This window comes from Pelobates fuscus, chromosome 2 (genome assembly GCF_036172605.1).
Source record: "Pelobates fuscus isolate aPelFus1 chromosome 2, aPelFus1.pri, whole genome shotgun sequence".
Taxonomy (NCBI): Eukaryota; Metazoa; Chordata; class Amphibia; order Anura; family Pelobatidae; genus Pelobates; species Pelobates fuscus.
The window spans coordinates 2,867,111-2,883,820 of record NC_086318.1 but is presented as its reverse complement, the minus strand read 5'-3'; the positions used below and the strand labels follow the sequence as shown (position 1 = coordinate 2,883,820).

The 16,710-nt window shown below is 50.7% G+C and overlaps 1 protein-coding gene across 1 annotated transcript in view; it reads left to right on the top strand.

Annotated features, from left to right (window-relative positions):
- The window catches only part of IFT172 (intraflagellar transport 172), a 255,466-nt gene that overhangs the window by 15,557 nt on the left and 223,199 nt on the right, over positions 1–16,710 (top strand). The window contains exons 2-3 of the mRNA XM_063441063.1: positions 8,065–8,160; positions 11,726–11,887. Of these exons, the coding sequence (XP_063297133.1) occupies positions 8,065–8,160; positions 11,726–11,887 (258 nt within the window). The remainder of the gene's footprint in view (positions 1–8,064; positions 8,161–11,725; positions 11,888–16,710) is intronic.

The window sequence follows — 16,710 nt, the reverse complement described above, 5'->3', positions numbered from 1 at the left end:
AGTCAGTGTGCAGGAGGCCGGCTTCCACACTGCTCCAGGAGTCCGTGGCAGACGTACTCAGGAAGGAGCGCTTGTCATACCTTAAGTCAACATGCAGAGAAATGGCCTGTGCTGCAAGAGCTAAAACAGTCTTGTAAGATTTTATTATTCTCTCTGGTCACTGATTTATATTAATTTATGGGATGGGGTAGGGTGGGAGTAGATTTCTTTCTGGAAGTTTAAAACGTCTTGCTATGAAAGAGAGAGCTCTCTCCATTTCAGTAGTATAATTGTTCTATTGGGCATTTTATTGTAACGGAATGCAGTAGTATAGTCCACGATCTCCGTTGATGTCATAGGTAATCCACAGTCAGAGTTAGAAAGCACGGCAATATTCCCAATCCTCCCAATAACCGGACGAAACACAGTTTGGGAGTCAACTAACTCGCTTTATTCACAGACTTCCATATTTATACAGTTCCCCTTGCAAGGGGTTTCCTTACAGATGTTACAGGGGATTTCTCCCATCAGGCAGTATAATTATCCCAACAGGCATTGCTGCACGAGAGGGATCCTCCCACTAAAATGGACGATTAAGTGGATTATCCCCTCGTGCAGCAAAACTGGCAATTCACATAGAAATCCATATTTCGCATAATATTACTCGCTTTCATACGAACGACCGTTCGGTAGATAGCTGGGGTCTGCGGGCACATTTAGTGAGAATACCGCTCAGATCCCAGCTAAACTAACCAAACGCCGCACAAAATACACTTAACCATCGAGTTCGGTTTGAAACTACCGAACATCGATGGGGAACAGAATGTGGTGAACGCGGAACTCCCGAACGCTCTGGAAGTCCACCGGTGTTCGGATCATTGCGTAGCCGTTTTCAGTTCCAGGCTCTCGACGACCGAACACCGCTGCAGAAACAAAGGATCCAAGATGGCCGACCGCCGCATGGTCGGTAGCCGAACGACGGCCACCTAGGAGAGCCTTTAATTACCGATTGCAACATTGTTGCAATCGGTTAATTAGTGCCACACGACTCTGAGTGTGTGGTCTACCTGGGGAGCCCGTATTCGTTTGGCGAACGGCCCGGATAGCCGCATTTCGTCAAACGAAAGGTTTGCATGCTGGTAGCTTACGGCTGCCAGCATGCGAACGGCCATAATATAATACATACACAATCAAGATACACAGTAATACATTCAGCCTACGGACAACCTTTATTTAATATAGTCCAGAAGTGGCTAGGTTTGCCACAATGCTCCCCCAGAACCAAGCCGGCATACACAGTCTGATCCCAACGGATCGGCTTGGGGATGTCCGGGAGAGTACTCACAGATCACTTTTCAAGTTCAGTTTGTCTGGATAACCCGTCGGTGTTACCGTTTTGTTTCCCTGGGCGGTAATGGATGGTGAAGTCGAAGGGCTGCAGCGCCAAACTCCAGCGCAGCAGCCTGGCATTGTCCCCAGCCACACGGTTCAGCCACACCAACGGGTTGTGATCTGTGAGTAAGGAAAAAGGTTGTCCATACAAATACGGCTGTAGCTTTTTAAGGGCCCACACCACGGCCAGGCATTCTTTCTCAATGGCGGCGTAACTCACTTCACGGGGCAGCAACTTTCGGCTCAAGTAAGCTACGGGATGCTCTCCGCCATCTGCTCCCACTTGGCTCAGCACTGCCCCCAATCCAAACATGGAAGCGTCTGTGTGGACAAGAAATCTTTTAGTTGGATCAGGAGCAGTTAGTACAGGAGCATTAGTCAGAGCAGTCTTGAGTTGTTGGAATGCCTGCTCACACTCTGGGGCCCAGACAACCTGTCGGGGAAGGTTCTTTCTGGTCAGGTCCGTCAGGGGTTTGGCCAGGGCGCTGTAGTCGGGTACAAATTTCCTATAATACCCTGCAGTCCCTAGGAAAGCTAGCACCTGAGTTTTGGTCCTTGGGGTAGGCCACTTTGCCACGGCCTCAATTTTGGCTGGCTCGGGTCTCTGCTGCCCACACCCCACTCGGTGCCCCAGATACTGCACTTCAGCCATCCCTATGTGGCACTTACTGGGCTTTAAGGTTAACCCTGCCTCCTCAATACGGTCTAAAATAGCCCCTATATGGCGTAGGTGTTCTTCCCAGGTCTGGCTAAATATGGCTTTGTCATCTAAGTATGCACAGGCATACTCCTAAAAACCGTCCAGTAGTCGATCTACCATCCGCTGAAAGGTAGCCGGAGCGTTTTTCATTCCGAAGGGCATGACCTTGAACTGATACAGGCCAAACGGAGTGACAAACGCCGACTTGGGGATGGCGTCATCGGCTAGGGTAATTTGCCAGTATCCCTTACACAAATCAATGGTAGTGAGATACTGGCCCCGTGCCATCTTATCTAACAGCTCGTCTATCCGGGGCATCGGGTAGGCATCAGACACTGTTTTGTCGTTTAGCCTCCGGTAGTCGACACAGAACCGGGTCGTGCCGTCCTTTTTAGGTACCAGGACTACCGGCGATGCCCAGGGGCTATCTGAGGGTTCGATAACCCCTAGCTGTAACATCTCGTCTAATTCTGCCTTCATATGGGTCCGGACTGACTCAGGGACCCGCTATGGAGCCTGTCGCATAGGTAGCTGTCCCGGGTTTCAGCTCGGTGGGTGGCCAGCGGAGTGTACCCAGGTAAATTGGAGAAGGTAGCCCCTTTAGCTACAATCAGCGCTTGTACCTGTGCACGCTCTTGAGGGCTTAGCCGCTCCCCCAGCTGAACCCCCCGGGAGGGCTCTATCGGCTCTTCCGGTTCTAGTAAGTCAGGTAGGGGCAGATTCTCCTGATCTTCTGAGGCTGAGGCGCAGATCGCCGTCACATCCTCTATCCTCTCATGGTAGGGTTTGAGCATGTTCACGTGGAGCATGCGTCTCTTCCCTACCCCTGAGCAGGGGCCAATTACATAGGTGGTGTCGCACCTTTGCTCTACCACCTGATATGGGCCTTGCCAGATGGCCTGCAGCTTGTCTGTGCGGACGGGTTTTAAAATCAAAACCTTCTGTCCCACCTGAAAGCTGCGGTCTCTGGCTCCTCTATCGTACCAGCGCCGCTGGCGTTGCTGGGCCGCCTGGAGGTTGGTGCGCACAGTCTGGGTCAGCACCTCCAGACGGTCCCGGAACTCCAGTACGTATGATACGATAGGGGTTCCATCTGTGTTACTCTCTCCCTCCCAGTGTTCCCTAATCAAATTCAAGGGTCCCCGCACCCTCCTCCCAAACAGCAACTCAAACGGGGAGAATCCTGTCGATTCCTGGGGGACCTCTCTATATGCAAAGAGCAGGTGAGGTAGGAACCTCTCCCAGTCCTTGTGGGTTTCCCCAAACGTACGAAGCATCTGCTTCAGCGTACCGTTGAACCTCTCGCATAGTCCATTGGACTGGGGGTGGTAGGCGGAATTGACTATTGGCTTAATGCCACATACTTTCCACATATGTTGGGTGACCTCGGCAGTGAATTGGGTGCCCCGGTCAGATATTATTTCTTGGGGAAACCCCACCCTGGAGAATACCTTCATTAAGGCCTCAGCTACGGTTTCAGCATGAATGTTAGTGAGGGCTACAGCCTCTGGGTACCTGGTGGCGTAGTCCACTATAGTTAGGATATACTTTTTGCCAGAGGGGCCGGGCTTTGGCAGGGGCCCCACTATGTCTACGGCTACCCTGCTGAAGGGCTCTGCAATAATGGGTAGGGGACATAGCTTGGCTTTGTGGCGGTCCCCTCGTTTACCTACTCGCTGGCAGACGTCACAGGAGGTGCAATACTGTCGCACGTCCTTAGAAATTCCGGGCCAGAAGAAAGCATGCGTTAGGCGGTATCTGGTACGGGTCATCCCTAGGTGTCCGGACAAGGGAATATCATGAGCGATCCTAAGTAGCTCCTGCCTATACTTCTGTGGTACCACTAACTGTTTGGTTGTCAGGGTGACAGACCCTCCCACTTCCCTCGCCGCAACGCGGTATAATAACCCTTTCTCCCACGTGTACCGCTCCCCCTCTAGCCCTGCCTGGTATGTGTGTACCCGGTCCCTATATACTTGTAGGGTGGGGTCTGTCTTTACCTCTGCCGCAAAGGTAGTCGGGGTATTCCAGGACATGTGAGTCGTGGGGGGTTCATGGTCTCTTACCTGAGCCTCAGAGTGTATCGGTGGAGCCGTGGTGCGAGCCTGCTGCCGTGTAGTCACTGGATGGGCTTCCTGGTACGGAGCCTGGGGTATAAAAGCAGAAGTCATCTGGCCCAAGTCATTCCCCAGTACAACATCTGCGGGTAAATTTTGCATAAGCCCCACTTCCACAGTTCCCTCTCCCACACCCCAATCCAAATGTACCTTGGCAGTGGGTAGCCGGTATACTGCTCCCCCTACCACCCGTACTGCCACTGATCCGCCAGTGTGAGTTGAACCTGGGACTAAATGCGGGGCAACCAAAGTTAGAGTGGCCCCCGAATCTCGGAGCCCCGCTACCTCCTTCCCTTCCAGGGTCACTAGCTGACGATGATGCTGCCGGTTGTCGGTGGCTCGGACCGACATCACCTCGTGGAGTACTCCTAGAGGCTCCTCGGTCTGGGCGCTCAGCATTTCCTGGGTGGCCGGTGCTACTTGATAGTGATGAGCAGCAGCCCTTGGTGTCAAATTTTGTCGCACCTGTTTCCACGCTTGTCTGCTCCGGTTTTGCGTGCACTCTCTGGGAGATATGTCCCCACTGTTTGCAGGTGTGACACTGGATGTTAGCCCGGCCATTGTATCGGGAGGGGGGTGGTGGATTACTTGGTGCGGGCCTGGACAGGTGGGGCCGGTAGGAGAAAAGTTACTGGGTGGCCCGGTGAGTCGAGGGAAAGTCTTACTTTGGAGTCCGTGATGCCTCCTGGCATCAAAATGTTGATCCGCTAGTCTAGCCGCTTTGGTTAGGGTGAGTGGTTTTCGATCTCTCACCCATTCTTGTGCTTCTGGGGACAAGCCATTAAAGAATTGCTCCAGCAGCATTAACTGCCGCAATTCTTCCATATTGATAGCGTTGCTGGCTTGTATCCAGCCTTGTGATGCTTGATCCAGCTTGTGCGCCCACTCTGCATGGGAATCTTTCTCAGGTTTGCGCAAGCCCCTGAACTTGCGCCGGTACGCCTCTGGGGTGATGGCATACCTCTCCAAGATCGCCCTTTTTACTTTTGGGTAATCTTTGCTGTCCTCTCGGGGCACAGCGCGCTAGGCTTCGGCCGCCCTACCCGATAATTTGCCTGCTAGTAGGGGTACCCATACTGCGGGTTCCAAGTCGTGCAAGTCACACAGCCTCTCGAAATCTTGTAAATACCCGTCAATCTCATCTTTTTCTTCACAAAATACTTTAAATGCGTGATGTGGGACTTTGGGTTTTACCTGTCCGTATATGGAGGCAGTAACAGACTCTGCCCTAGGCGGTGTCTCTGGTGTGCGGTTTGCCATCAGATAATCATGCACATCTGACATCAGCACGGTCATTATTTCCATGGGTACTGGCTGTGGCAGAAACGCCATCCTGGTTCTCAGCTCTCTCTGGTATGGGGTCTCTTCCATGGCTGGTGGGGGTGTAACGCTGCGAGCTCCGTCTCCCTCCATCAGTTCAGCGATCAGCACAGCTTTGGATTTGTTGCTGGCTATCTTACCCCTGGCTTCCAGTAGCTCTTTTAAAGTCTGTCGTTTCAGTATGGTATAATCAATCTCCATACGAATTGCCCTTGCTTTCCTTGTTCGGTAGTTTCAGTTTACACGAACACTGCTTTTCGGCTGTAAGGTTCGGATCCCGTCTGTGACGAAACCAATCTCGCCACATTGTATTGGAGGAGCCTGGTTGCCCGCCTGCTACCTCTGGACTATGGACCGGCAGCTAAAGGGTTAATTTTACTGTGCAGAATGATTTATTTCTCCCTTTCTGCACAGCAGTTCGGTAGATTTCATCTACCGAACAAACAGCGGTTCACCAACCTCCCCAGAGCCGTGGGAAGCCGGCCGGCGTTGTTAATTGGCCACCCAGAAGCTGGAGTGTGCCCTCCATTTACCTCCCTGAAGCTGCGGTTAATTGCCTGTTAACTGTGTGGCCGCTGTTACATTTAGCGGCCGCTAGGTGGCGCTGTTCTGGAGCTCCCCGGGCAGCCAACACTTTTCTGCCCGGCTTTCATGCACCAAAATCGGACACTTTTACGTGCAGGCACCGCTGAACCTCCAGCCCCTGGTTCTAATTCGTATGAATTTGGTGAATGCAGGGAAATTCGGTAGTTTATGTTTTATGTGAACTGTAGTAACCCAGATAGCCTGCCATGGAGCATATTAGTGCAATTAAAGACTTTGGCTCCATGGCAATTAAAATGTATTCGGGTGGTCTGGGTGCCATTCACCTAATAATGTGCACCCAGACCTGAGCTATCTGGGGATATGTTACATGTCTGTGTTTTATGTATAAAATGTGTCTGTATGTATTTTATAGTGATAGTCTGTTTCTGTGTCACCATGTGCATAATGGAGTCTGGCCTTTGTCTTAGGAGATAATTGAATTACTTCATTAATTATCTCCAGGGCAGGGAGGAGGAAACCAGGATGCATTGTGGGAAAGTATTGTGGCTGTGTGTACAAAAATGATACATGTCTGTCTGCTGTTTCAGTCTTCCATCTGGTCCCCTAGGGGAGTGTCCACCAGGTGGGAGACCTGCATAAATACAGGGGCAGGTAGCCCTGAATAAACAGACCACTGCTTGACCTTCAACACGGAGCCTTGTCTCGTTCTTGGGGGGATTCACTGTATGCTGTTGGAGATTTGACTGCTAGGAGTGTAAGCTGATATCTGCTTTTCCTATTCATCTGCTAGCAGCTATTCGTGAGGTTCCAGCTGGAGTGCTACCTTATTCATCTATATCCAGTTCGTGAGTTTTGATGTTCTGCAGTAGCTGTGCCTGTTTGGAAAAGGGGATTATCGCCTAAACCGATTTATTCCCTTTTATGCTGAAACGGTCCGTAACACCGTCGCTTGCCACCAATTGTAACGGAATGCAGTAGTATAGTCCACGATCTCCGTTGATGTCATAGGTAATCCACAGTCAGAGTTAGAAAGCACGGCAATATTCCCAATCCTCCCAATAACCGGACGAAACACAGTTTGGGAGTCAACTAACTCGCTTTATTCACAGACTTCCATATTTATGCAGTTCCCCTTGCAAGGGGTTTCCTTACAGATGTTACAGGGGATTTCTCCCATCAGGCAGTATAATTATCCCAACAGGCATTGCTGCACGAGAGGGATCCTCCCACTAAAATGGACGATTAAGTGGATTATCCCCTCGTGCAGCAAAACTGGCAATTCACATAGAAATCCATATTTCGCATAATATTACTCGCTTTCATACGAACGACCGTTCGGTAGATAGCTGGGGTCTGCGGGCACATTTAGTGAGAATACCGCTCAGATCCCAGCTAAACTAACCAAACGCCGCACAAAATACACTTAACCATCGAGTTCGGTTTGAAACTACCGAACATCGATGGAGAACAGAATGTGGTGAACGCGGAACTCCCGAACGCTCTGGAAGTCCAGCGGTGTTCGGATCATTGCGTAGCCGTTTTCAGTTCCAGGCTCTCGACGACCGAACACCGCTGCAGAAACAAAGGATCCAAGATGGCCGACCGCCGCATGGTCGGTAGCCGAACGACGGCCACCTAGGAGAGCCTTTAATTACCGATTGCAACATTGTTGCAATCGGTTAATTAGTGCCACACGACTCTGAGTGTGTGGTCTACCTGGGGAGCCCGTATTCGTTTGGCGAACGGCCCAGATAGCCGCATTTCGTCAAACAAAAGGTTTGCATGCTGGTAGCTTACGGCTGCCAGCATGCGAACGGCCATAATATAATACATACACAATCAAGATACACAGTAATACATTCAGCCTACGGACAACCTTTATTTAATATAGTCCAGAAGTGGCTAGGTTTGCCACATTTATATATATATTCTTGATTGGGGAGGTATATCTCTGTTTTTCACTAATTCGGTAAAAGCAGTCACATTAGACGTTTTATGAATTTTCTGCAGGGCACTCTTTGTGGAGGGGTTGAACAGTTTGATTGCTGTTTGCGCAGGACAATCTATAAGAATAAATTTGAAATGACGTATGTTGGACCCAGCCAGGTGAGTCATTGAGCACCCAGTACCTCCATTATTTTCATCCAGGTAAGACAATGAGTGTCCGGTATCGCTGTGTGTGTTAGGGATACCCAGCCAGGTGAGACAGTGAGTGCCCGGTATCGCTGTGTGTGTTAGGGATACCCAGCCAGGTGAGACAGTGAGTGCCCGGTATCGCTGTGTATGTTAGTGATACCCAGCCAGGTGAGACAGTGAGTGCCCGGTATCGCTGTGTGTGTTAATGATACCCAGCCAGGTGAGACAGTGAGTGCCCGGTATCGCTGTGTGTGTTAGTGATACCCAGCCAGGTGAGACAGTGAGTGCCCGGTATCGCTGTGTGTGTTAGGGATACCCAGCCAGGTGAGACAGTGAGTGCCCGGTATCGCTGTGTGTGTTAGGGATACCCAGCCAGGTGAGACAGTGAGTGCCCGGTATCGCTGTGTGTGTTAATGATACCCAACCAGGTGAGACAGTGAGTGCCCGGTATCGCTGTGTGTGTGTTAATGATACCCAGCCAGGTGAGACAGTGAGTGCCCGGTATCGCTGTGTGTGTTAATGATACCCAGCCAGGTGAGACAGTGAGTGCCTGGTATCGCTGTGTGTGTTAATGATACCCAGCCAGGTGAGACAGTGAGTGCCCGGTATCGCTGTGTCTGTTAATGATACCCAGCCAGGTGAGACAGTGAGTGCCCAGTATCGCTGTGTGTGTTAGTGATACCCAGCCAGGTGAGACAGTGAGTGCCCGGTATCGCTGTGTGTGTTAGTGATACCCAGCCAGGTGAGACTGCGAGTGCCCGGTATCGCTGTGTGTGTTAGGGACACCCAGCCAGGTGAGACGGTGAGTGCCCGGTATCGCTGTGTGTGTTAGTGATACCCAGCCAGGTGAGACAGTGAGTGCCCGGTATCGCTGTGTGTGTTAGTGATACCCAGCCAGGTGAGACAGTGAGTGCCCGGTATCGCTGTGTGTGTTAGTGATACCCAGCCAGGTGAGACAGTGAGTGCCCGGTATCGCTGTGTGTGTTAGTGATACCCAGCCAGGTGAGACAGTGAGTGCCCGGTATCGCTGTGTGTGTTAGGGACACCCAGCCAGGTGAGACGGTGAGTGCCCAGTATAGCTTTGTGTGTTAATGATACCCAGCCAGGTGAGACAGTGAGTGCCCGGTATTGCTGTGTGTGTTAATGATACCCAGCCAGGTGAGACAGTGAGTGCCCAGTATTGCTGTGTGTGTTAATGATACCCAGCCAGGTGAGACAGTGAGTGCCCGGTATTGCTGTGTGTGTTAATGATACCCAGCCAGGTGAGACAGTGAGTGCCCAGTATTGCTGTGTGTGTGTTAATGATACCCAGCCAGGTGAGACAGTGAGTGCCCGGTATTGCTGTGTGTGTTAATGATACCCAGCCAGGTGAGACAGTGAGTGCCCAGTATTGCTGTGTGTGTGTTAATGATACCCAGCCAGGTGAGACAGTGAGTGCCCGGTATTGCTGTGTGTGTGTTAATGATACCCAGCCAGGTGAGACTGTGAGTGCCCGGTATTGCTGTGTGTGTTAATGATACCCAGCCAGGTGAGTCATTGAGCACCCAGTACCTCCATTATTTTCATCCAGGCAAGACAATGAGTGTCCGGTATTGTGTGTGTGTGTAAGAGATACCCAGCCAGGTGAGACAGTGAGTGCCCGGTTCGCTGTGTGTGTTAGTGATACCCAGCCAGGTGAGACAGTGAGTGCCCGGTATCGCTGTGTGTGTGTTAATGATACCCAGCCAAGTAAGACTGTGAGTGCCCGGTATCACTCTGTGTGTGTTAATGATACCCAGCCAGGTAAGACTGTGAGTGCCCGGTATCACTCTGTGTGTGTTAATGATACCCAGTCAGGTGAGACTGCGAGTGCCCGGTATCGCTGTGTGTGTTAATGATACCCAGCCAGGTGATCCTGCGAGTGCCCAGTATTGCTGTGTGTGTTAATGATACCCAGCCAGGTGAGACTGTGAGTGGCCAGTATCGCTGTGTGTGTGTTAATGATACCCAGCCAGTTGAGACTGCGAGTGCCCAGTATCGCTGTGTGTGTGTTAATGATACCCAGCCAGGTGAGACTGTGAGTGGCCAGTATCGCTGTGTGTGTGTTAATGATACCCAGCCAGGTGAGACTGTGAGTGCCTGGTATTGCTGTGTGTGTTAATGATACCCAGCCAGGTGAGACTGCGAGTGCCCGGTATCGCTCTGTGTGTGTTAATGATACCCAGCCAGGTGAGACTGCGAGTGCCCAGTATTGCTGTGTGTGTTAATGATACCCAGCCAGGTGAGACTGTGAGTGCCCGGTATAGCTGTGTGTGTTAGGGATACCCAGCCAGGTGAGACTGCGAGTGCCCAGTATCGCTGTGTGTGTTAATGATACCCAGCCAGGTGAGACTGTGAGTGCCCGGTATCGCTGTGTGTGTGTTAATGATACCCAGCCAGGTGAGACTGCGTGTGCCCAGTATCGCTGTGTGTGTGTTAATGATACCCAGCCAGGTGAGACAGTGAGTGCCCGGTATCGCTGTGTGTGTGTTAATGATACCCAGCCAGGTGAGACAGTGAGTGCCCAGTATCGCTGTGTGTGTTAATGATACCCAGCCAGGTGAGACTGTGAGTGCCCGGTATCGCTGTGTGTGTTAATGATACCCAGCCAGGTGAGACTGTGAGTGCCCGGTATCGCTGTGTGTGTGTTAATGATACCCAGCCAGGTGAGACTGCGAGTGCCCAGTATCGCTGTGTGTGTTAATGATTCCCAGCCAGGTGAGACAGTGAGTGCCCGGTATCGCTCTGTGTGTGTTAATGATACCCAGCCAGGTAAGACTGTGAGTGCCCGGTATCGCTGTGTGTGTGTTAGGGATACCCAGCCAGGTGAGACTGTGAGTGCCCGGTATTGCTGTGTGTGTTAATGATACCCAGCCAGGTAAGACTGTGAGTGCCCGGTATCGCTGTGTGTGTGTTAATGATACCCAGCCAGGTGAGACAGTGAGTGCCCGGTATCGCTCTGTGTGTGTTAGGGATACCCAGCCAGGTGAGACTGTGAGTGCCCGGTATCGCTCTGTGTGTGTTAATGATACCCAGCCAGGTAAGACTGTGAGTGCCCGGTATCGCTGTGTGTGTGTTAATGATACCCAGCCAGGTGAGACTGTGAGTGCCCGGTATCGCTGTGTGTGTGTTAATGATACCCAGCCAGGTGAGACAGTGAGTGCCCGGTATCGCTCTGTGTGTGTTAGGGATACCCAGCCAGGTGAGACTGTGAGTGCCCGGTATCGCTGTGTGTGTTAATGATACCCAGCCAGGTGAGACTGTGAGTGCCCGGTATCGCTCTGTGTGTGTTAATGATACCCAGCCAGGTGAGACAGTGAGTGCCCGGTATCGCTGTGTGTGTTAATGATACCCAGCCAGGTGAGACAGTGAGTGCCCGGTATCGCTGTGTGTGTTAATGATACCCAGCCAGGTGAGACTGTGAGTGCCCGGTTTCGCTGTGTGTGAGATACCCAGCCAGGTGAGACAGTGAGTGCTGATTGTGAGCTGCATATATCATCCGTCCATATATTTTCAGGTGATTGTGAAGAATCTGTCCAGCGGGACCCGCGTGGTGCTGAAGTCTTTTTATGGGTATGAGTTGGATGAAGTAAAGATTCTTGGCAAGGAGCGATACGTGGTGGCTCACACCTCTGACACATTACTGCTGGGAGACCTGGAGACCAACAGCCTGAGCGAGGTACTAACCGCATGTCTTGTAGTCCACCTGGTGAGTAAAATATTTACATTCCCCACGGAGGACGTTCAGCATGGAGTGAAAGGCACGCTGATGAACCCTACGTGCGACCGCCACAGGTTGGTGCAATTATTGGCATAACTAATGTGCCGTGAGATATTGGATGGAAATCTGAAAAAAGACCGCACGGTCTGCTTATTTGCATTTTTAAATGTGACTCTGGGACAGTTGGGAAATCTTATCATGTGAGCTGCTGTGTGTAAGATATAAAGGTAAATGTTTGTGGCAGAAGCAGCCACCAGAAACTCGTATTTACATTGTTATGTGTCCCTAACCCTATATGTCCATGCATCTTGTATATTGTACCAGCATGTTAAGGAAGAATAAATGTTCACATACCGTTATTGGGTCCGTGGGCGGCCGCCGTTCGCCTAATCTCCACGTGGCGGCGGCCATCTTAACTGCCGAACAGCGGTGTTTGGTCGTCGAGCGTCTGGAACTAAAATCGGACGCTCGACTACCCAGACACCGCTCAGACCTCCAGGATCACCAAATCGTATGATCCAAACTGCCGAACGGCCCGCCGTTCGGTAGTTTGCATTCCCCAGTCTAGGGGATTCATCCGAACCAAAGATTGGGGTCGGATGGCTGAGCTGTTCGGCACTTTCCATGCAGTGAAGAAGACCGACTACAGGGCCAGAATCTATGGAGCCGTTTTCGGCTACTGTGTCCCTGCAGTCGGTCAAATCTTTAAATACCTGTAACTCCCGAACCCCTGGTCTGATCTGGGTGAAATTTGAATATGTTACTCACCCAGAGCAGACCTACCAGGGGACCCCTCGTTTATCCTCGTACCCCCCGTATTTAGGGGTCATTCAGAAACTGGGGAAAACTCGGTTCCCTCTAATTAATTTACCTGCTAATCTAAGGGGAGGAGAGGGAGGGGAGGTGATTGTGAGGTGATTGGTTGTTTTGAGTTACCTCCCTTGCATGGGAAAAAGCCATAAAAGAAATTGTGTGAATAAAGCTGACAGTTGACCTCCAAGCTATGTGTCGTCTAGTTCTTGGAGGGAAGGGATTGTAACTACGCTACCCGTTTGATACCTGTATTGGATTGCTGTTCCTGTCTACCAGCGGAGCTACCTTGGATCGTACCTCTACTCCGCTACAATGTTATTTATTTAGAAAATTCTGGGCTGTGTGTGTACTGAGTGATACCCTGCAGCTTGGTATTCTGGGCTGTGTGTATACTGAGTGATACCCTGCAGCTTGGTATTCTGGGCTGTGTGTGTACTGAGGGATACCCTGCAGCTTGGTATTCTGGGCTGTGTGTATACTGAGTGATACCCTGCAGCTTGGTATTCTGGGCTGTGTGTATACTGAGTGATACCCTGCAGCTTGGTATTCTGGGCTGTGTGTATACTGAGTGATACCCTGCAGCTTGGTATTCTGGGCTGTGTGTATACTGAGTGATACCCTGCAGCTTGGTATTCTGGGCTGTGTGTATACTGAGTGATACCCTGCAGCTTGGCATTCTGGGCTGTGTGTATACTGAGTGATACCCTGCAGCTTGGTATTCTGGGCTGTGTGTGTACTGAGTGATACCCTGCAGCTTGGTATTCTGGGCTGTGTGTGTACTGAGTGATACCCTGCAGCTTGGTATTCTGGGCTGTGTGTGTACTGAGTGATACCCTGCAGCTTGGTATTCTGGGCTGTGTGTGTACTGAGTGATACCCTGCAGCTTGGTATTCTGGGCTGTGTGTATACTGAGTGATACCCTGCAGCTTGGTATTCTGGGCTGTGTGTATACTGAGTGATACCCTGCAGCTTGGTATTCTGGGCTGTGTGTATACTGAGTGATACCCTGCAGCTTGGTATTCTGGGCTGTGTGTATACTGAGTGATACCCTGCAGCTTGGTATTCTGGGCTGTGTGTGTACTGAGTGATACCCTGCAGCTTGGTATTCTGGGCTGTGTGTGTACTGAGTGATACCCTGCAGCTTGGTATTCTGGGCTGTGTGTGTACTGAGTGATACCCTGCAGCTTGGTATTCTGGGCTGTGCGTATACTGAGTGATACCCTGCAGCTTGGTATTCTGGGCTGTGTGTGTACTGAGTGATACCCTGCAGCTTGGTATTCTGGGCTGTGTGTGTACTGAGTGATACCCTGCAGCTTGGTATTCTGGGCTGTGTGTATACTGAGTGATACCCTGCAGCTTGGTATTCTGGGCTGTGTGTGTACTGAGTGATACCCTGCAGCTTTGTATTCTGGGCTGTGTGTGTACTGAGTGATACCCTGCAGCTTGGTATTCTGGGCTGTGTGTGTACTGAGTGATAGCTTGGTATTCTGGGCTGTGTGTGTACTGAGTGATACCCTGCTGATTGGTATTCTGGGCTGTGTGTGTACTGAGGGATACCCTGCAGCTTGGTATTCTGGGCTGTGTGTGTACTGAGTGATACCCTGCAGCTTGGTATTCTGGGCTGTGTGTATACTGAGTGATACCCTGCAGCTTGGTATTCTGGGCTGTGTGTATACTGAGTGATACCCTGCAGCTTGGTATTCTGGGCTGTGTGTATACTGAGTGATACCCTGCAGCTTGGTATTCTGGGCTGTGTGTGTGCTGAGTGATACCCTGCAGCTTGGTATTCTGGGCTGTGTGTGTGCTGAGTGATACCCTGCAGCTTGGTATTCTGGGCTGTGTGTGTACTGAGTGATACCCTGCAGCTTGGTATTCTGGGCTGTGTGTATACTGAGTGATACCCTGCAGCTTGGTATTCTGGGCTGTGTGTATACTGAGTGATACCCTGCAGCTTGGTATTCTGGGCTGTGTGTGTACTGAGTGATACCCTGCAGCTTGGTATTCTGGGCTGTGTGTGTACTGAGTGATACCCTGCAGCTTGGCATTCTGGGCTGTGTGTGTACTGAGTGATACCCTGCAGCTTGGCATTCTGGGCTGTGTGTATACTAAGTGATACCCTGCAGCTTGGTATTCTGGGCTGTGTGTGTACTGAGTGATACCCTGCAGCTTGGTATTCTGGGCTGTGTGTGTACTGAGTGATACCCTGCAGCTTGGTATTCTGGGCTGTGTGTGTACTGAGTGATACCCTGCAGCTTGGTATTCTGGGCTGTGTGTGTACTGAGTGATACCCTGCAGCTTGTCATTCTGGGCTGTGTGTGTACTGAGTTGTAACGGAATGCAATAGTATAGTCCACGGTTTCCGTTGGTATCACAGGTAATCCACAGTCAGAGTTAGGAAGCAAGGCAATATCCCCAATCCTCCCAATAACCGGACGAAACACAGTTTGGGAGTCAACTAACTGGCTTTATTCACAGCTGGCATATTTATACAGTTCCCCATGCAAGGGGTTTTTCCATACAGTGAGTCCAGGGGATTTCTCCCATCATGCAATGTAATTTTCCCAACAGGCTGTGCTGCACGAGAGGGATACTCCCACTAAATTGGACGATTAAGTGGATTATCCCCTCGTGCAGCAGAACTGACAATCTGTATTAAAATACGTTTTTACGTTTTATTCGGCAGATTTAGGTGACCGAACGTTCGGTAGATAGCTGGGATCTGAGCGCATCTTTTGGGAGAATACCGCTCAGCTCCCAGCTGAATTGACCGAACGCCGCATGAAATACACTTAGCCATCGAGTTTGGTTTAAAACTACAGAACACAGATGGAGAACACAATGTGATGAGAGCGGAACTCCCGAACGCTCTGGAAGTCCGGCGGTGTTCGTATCATTGAGTAGCCGTTTTTAGTACCAGGCGCTCGACGACCGAACACCGCTGGAGAGACAAAGGATCCAAGATGGCCGACCGCCGCATGGTCGGTAGTCGAACGACGGCCACCTAGGAGAGCCTTTAATTACCGATTGCAACATTGTTGCAATCGGTTAATGAGCGCCACACGACTCTAAGCGTGTGGTCCACCTGGGGAGCCCGTATTCGGTTGGCAAACGGCCCGGATAGCCGCAATTCGTCAAACGAAGGGTTTGCATGCTGGTAGCTTAGGGCTGCCAGCATGCGAACGGTCATAGAGAATACACATACTGTAACGGATCACCTGGCACCCCGACTGGGTACCTCCGTTAATGGATGCTCCTAGTGCTTCCTGAGGACTCCAAGCACTCTGGCAGACACCACAATCACCGAATCCGAGAAACCTTTTAAATTCTCCCAAGCATATGAATGCTGTAGACCATTGAATAGGAACCATACGAATAGGATTGTACTCCTAGCAGTCAACTGGAACAGCATGCAATAAATCCTCCCCCCCAATAATGAGACGACACATCACTTTGAGGGTAAAAACAGGAACTCTGGACTGGCTCATCCAGCCTGGCTTTTATTTCCAACTCACACATATAGGCCACACCCAGGGGGAGGCATAAAATAACCAACCACATACATGGTACAACCCACACATCCCCTCCCCTCAGATAACCAGTTAACATAATTATACAGCCAGGAAAACTACAGTTTTTATACATGTGCTATAGCTTTAAATCCATACATCCAATCTTCCCAAAAACCACATATTTAGAATCAGCACACTTTAAACATAAACCCTTCCAAAAATCAGCCAAATCCCTCCAGTGGATCAAAAGTTAGCTGGAGGTCCCTTTATGACCGACCGCAAGCACATTTTCCTGCCCAAAACAGTTCCATAGATTTGGGCTGTGCGGCCGGTCACTTTCATGCGAAAAAACGACTAAGTCCCATTTCGAACGGGACTTAGTCTCTGGAGCTGCAAGTTCAGTATGGAAGAAGGTAAGGGTCAGCGGTGTTCGGCAAAATGTGTAGCCGATTTTAGTTC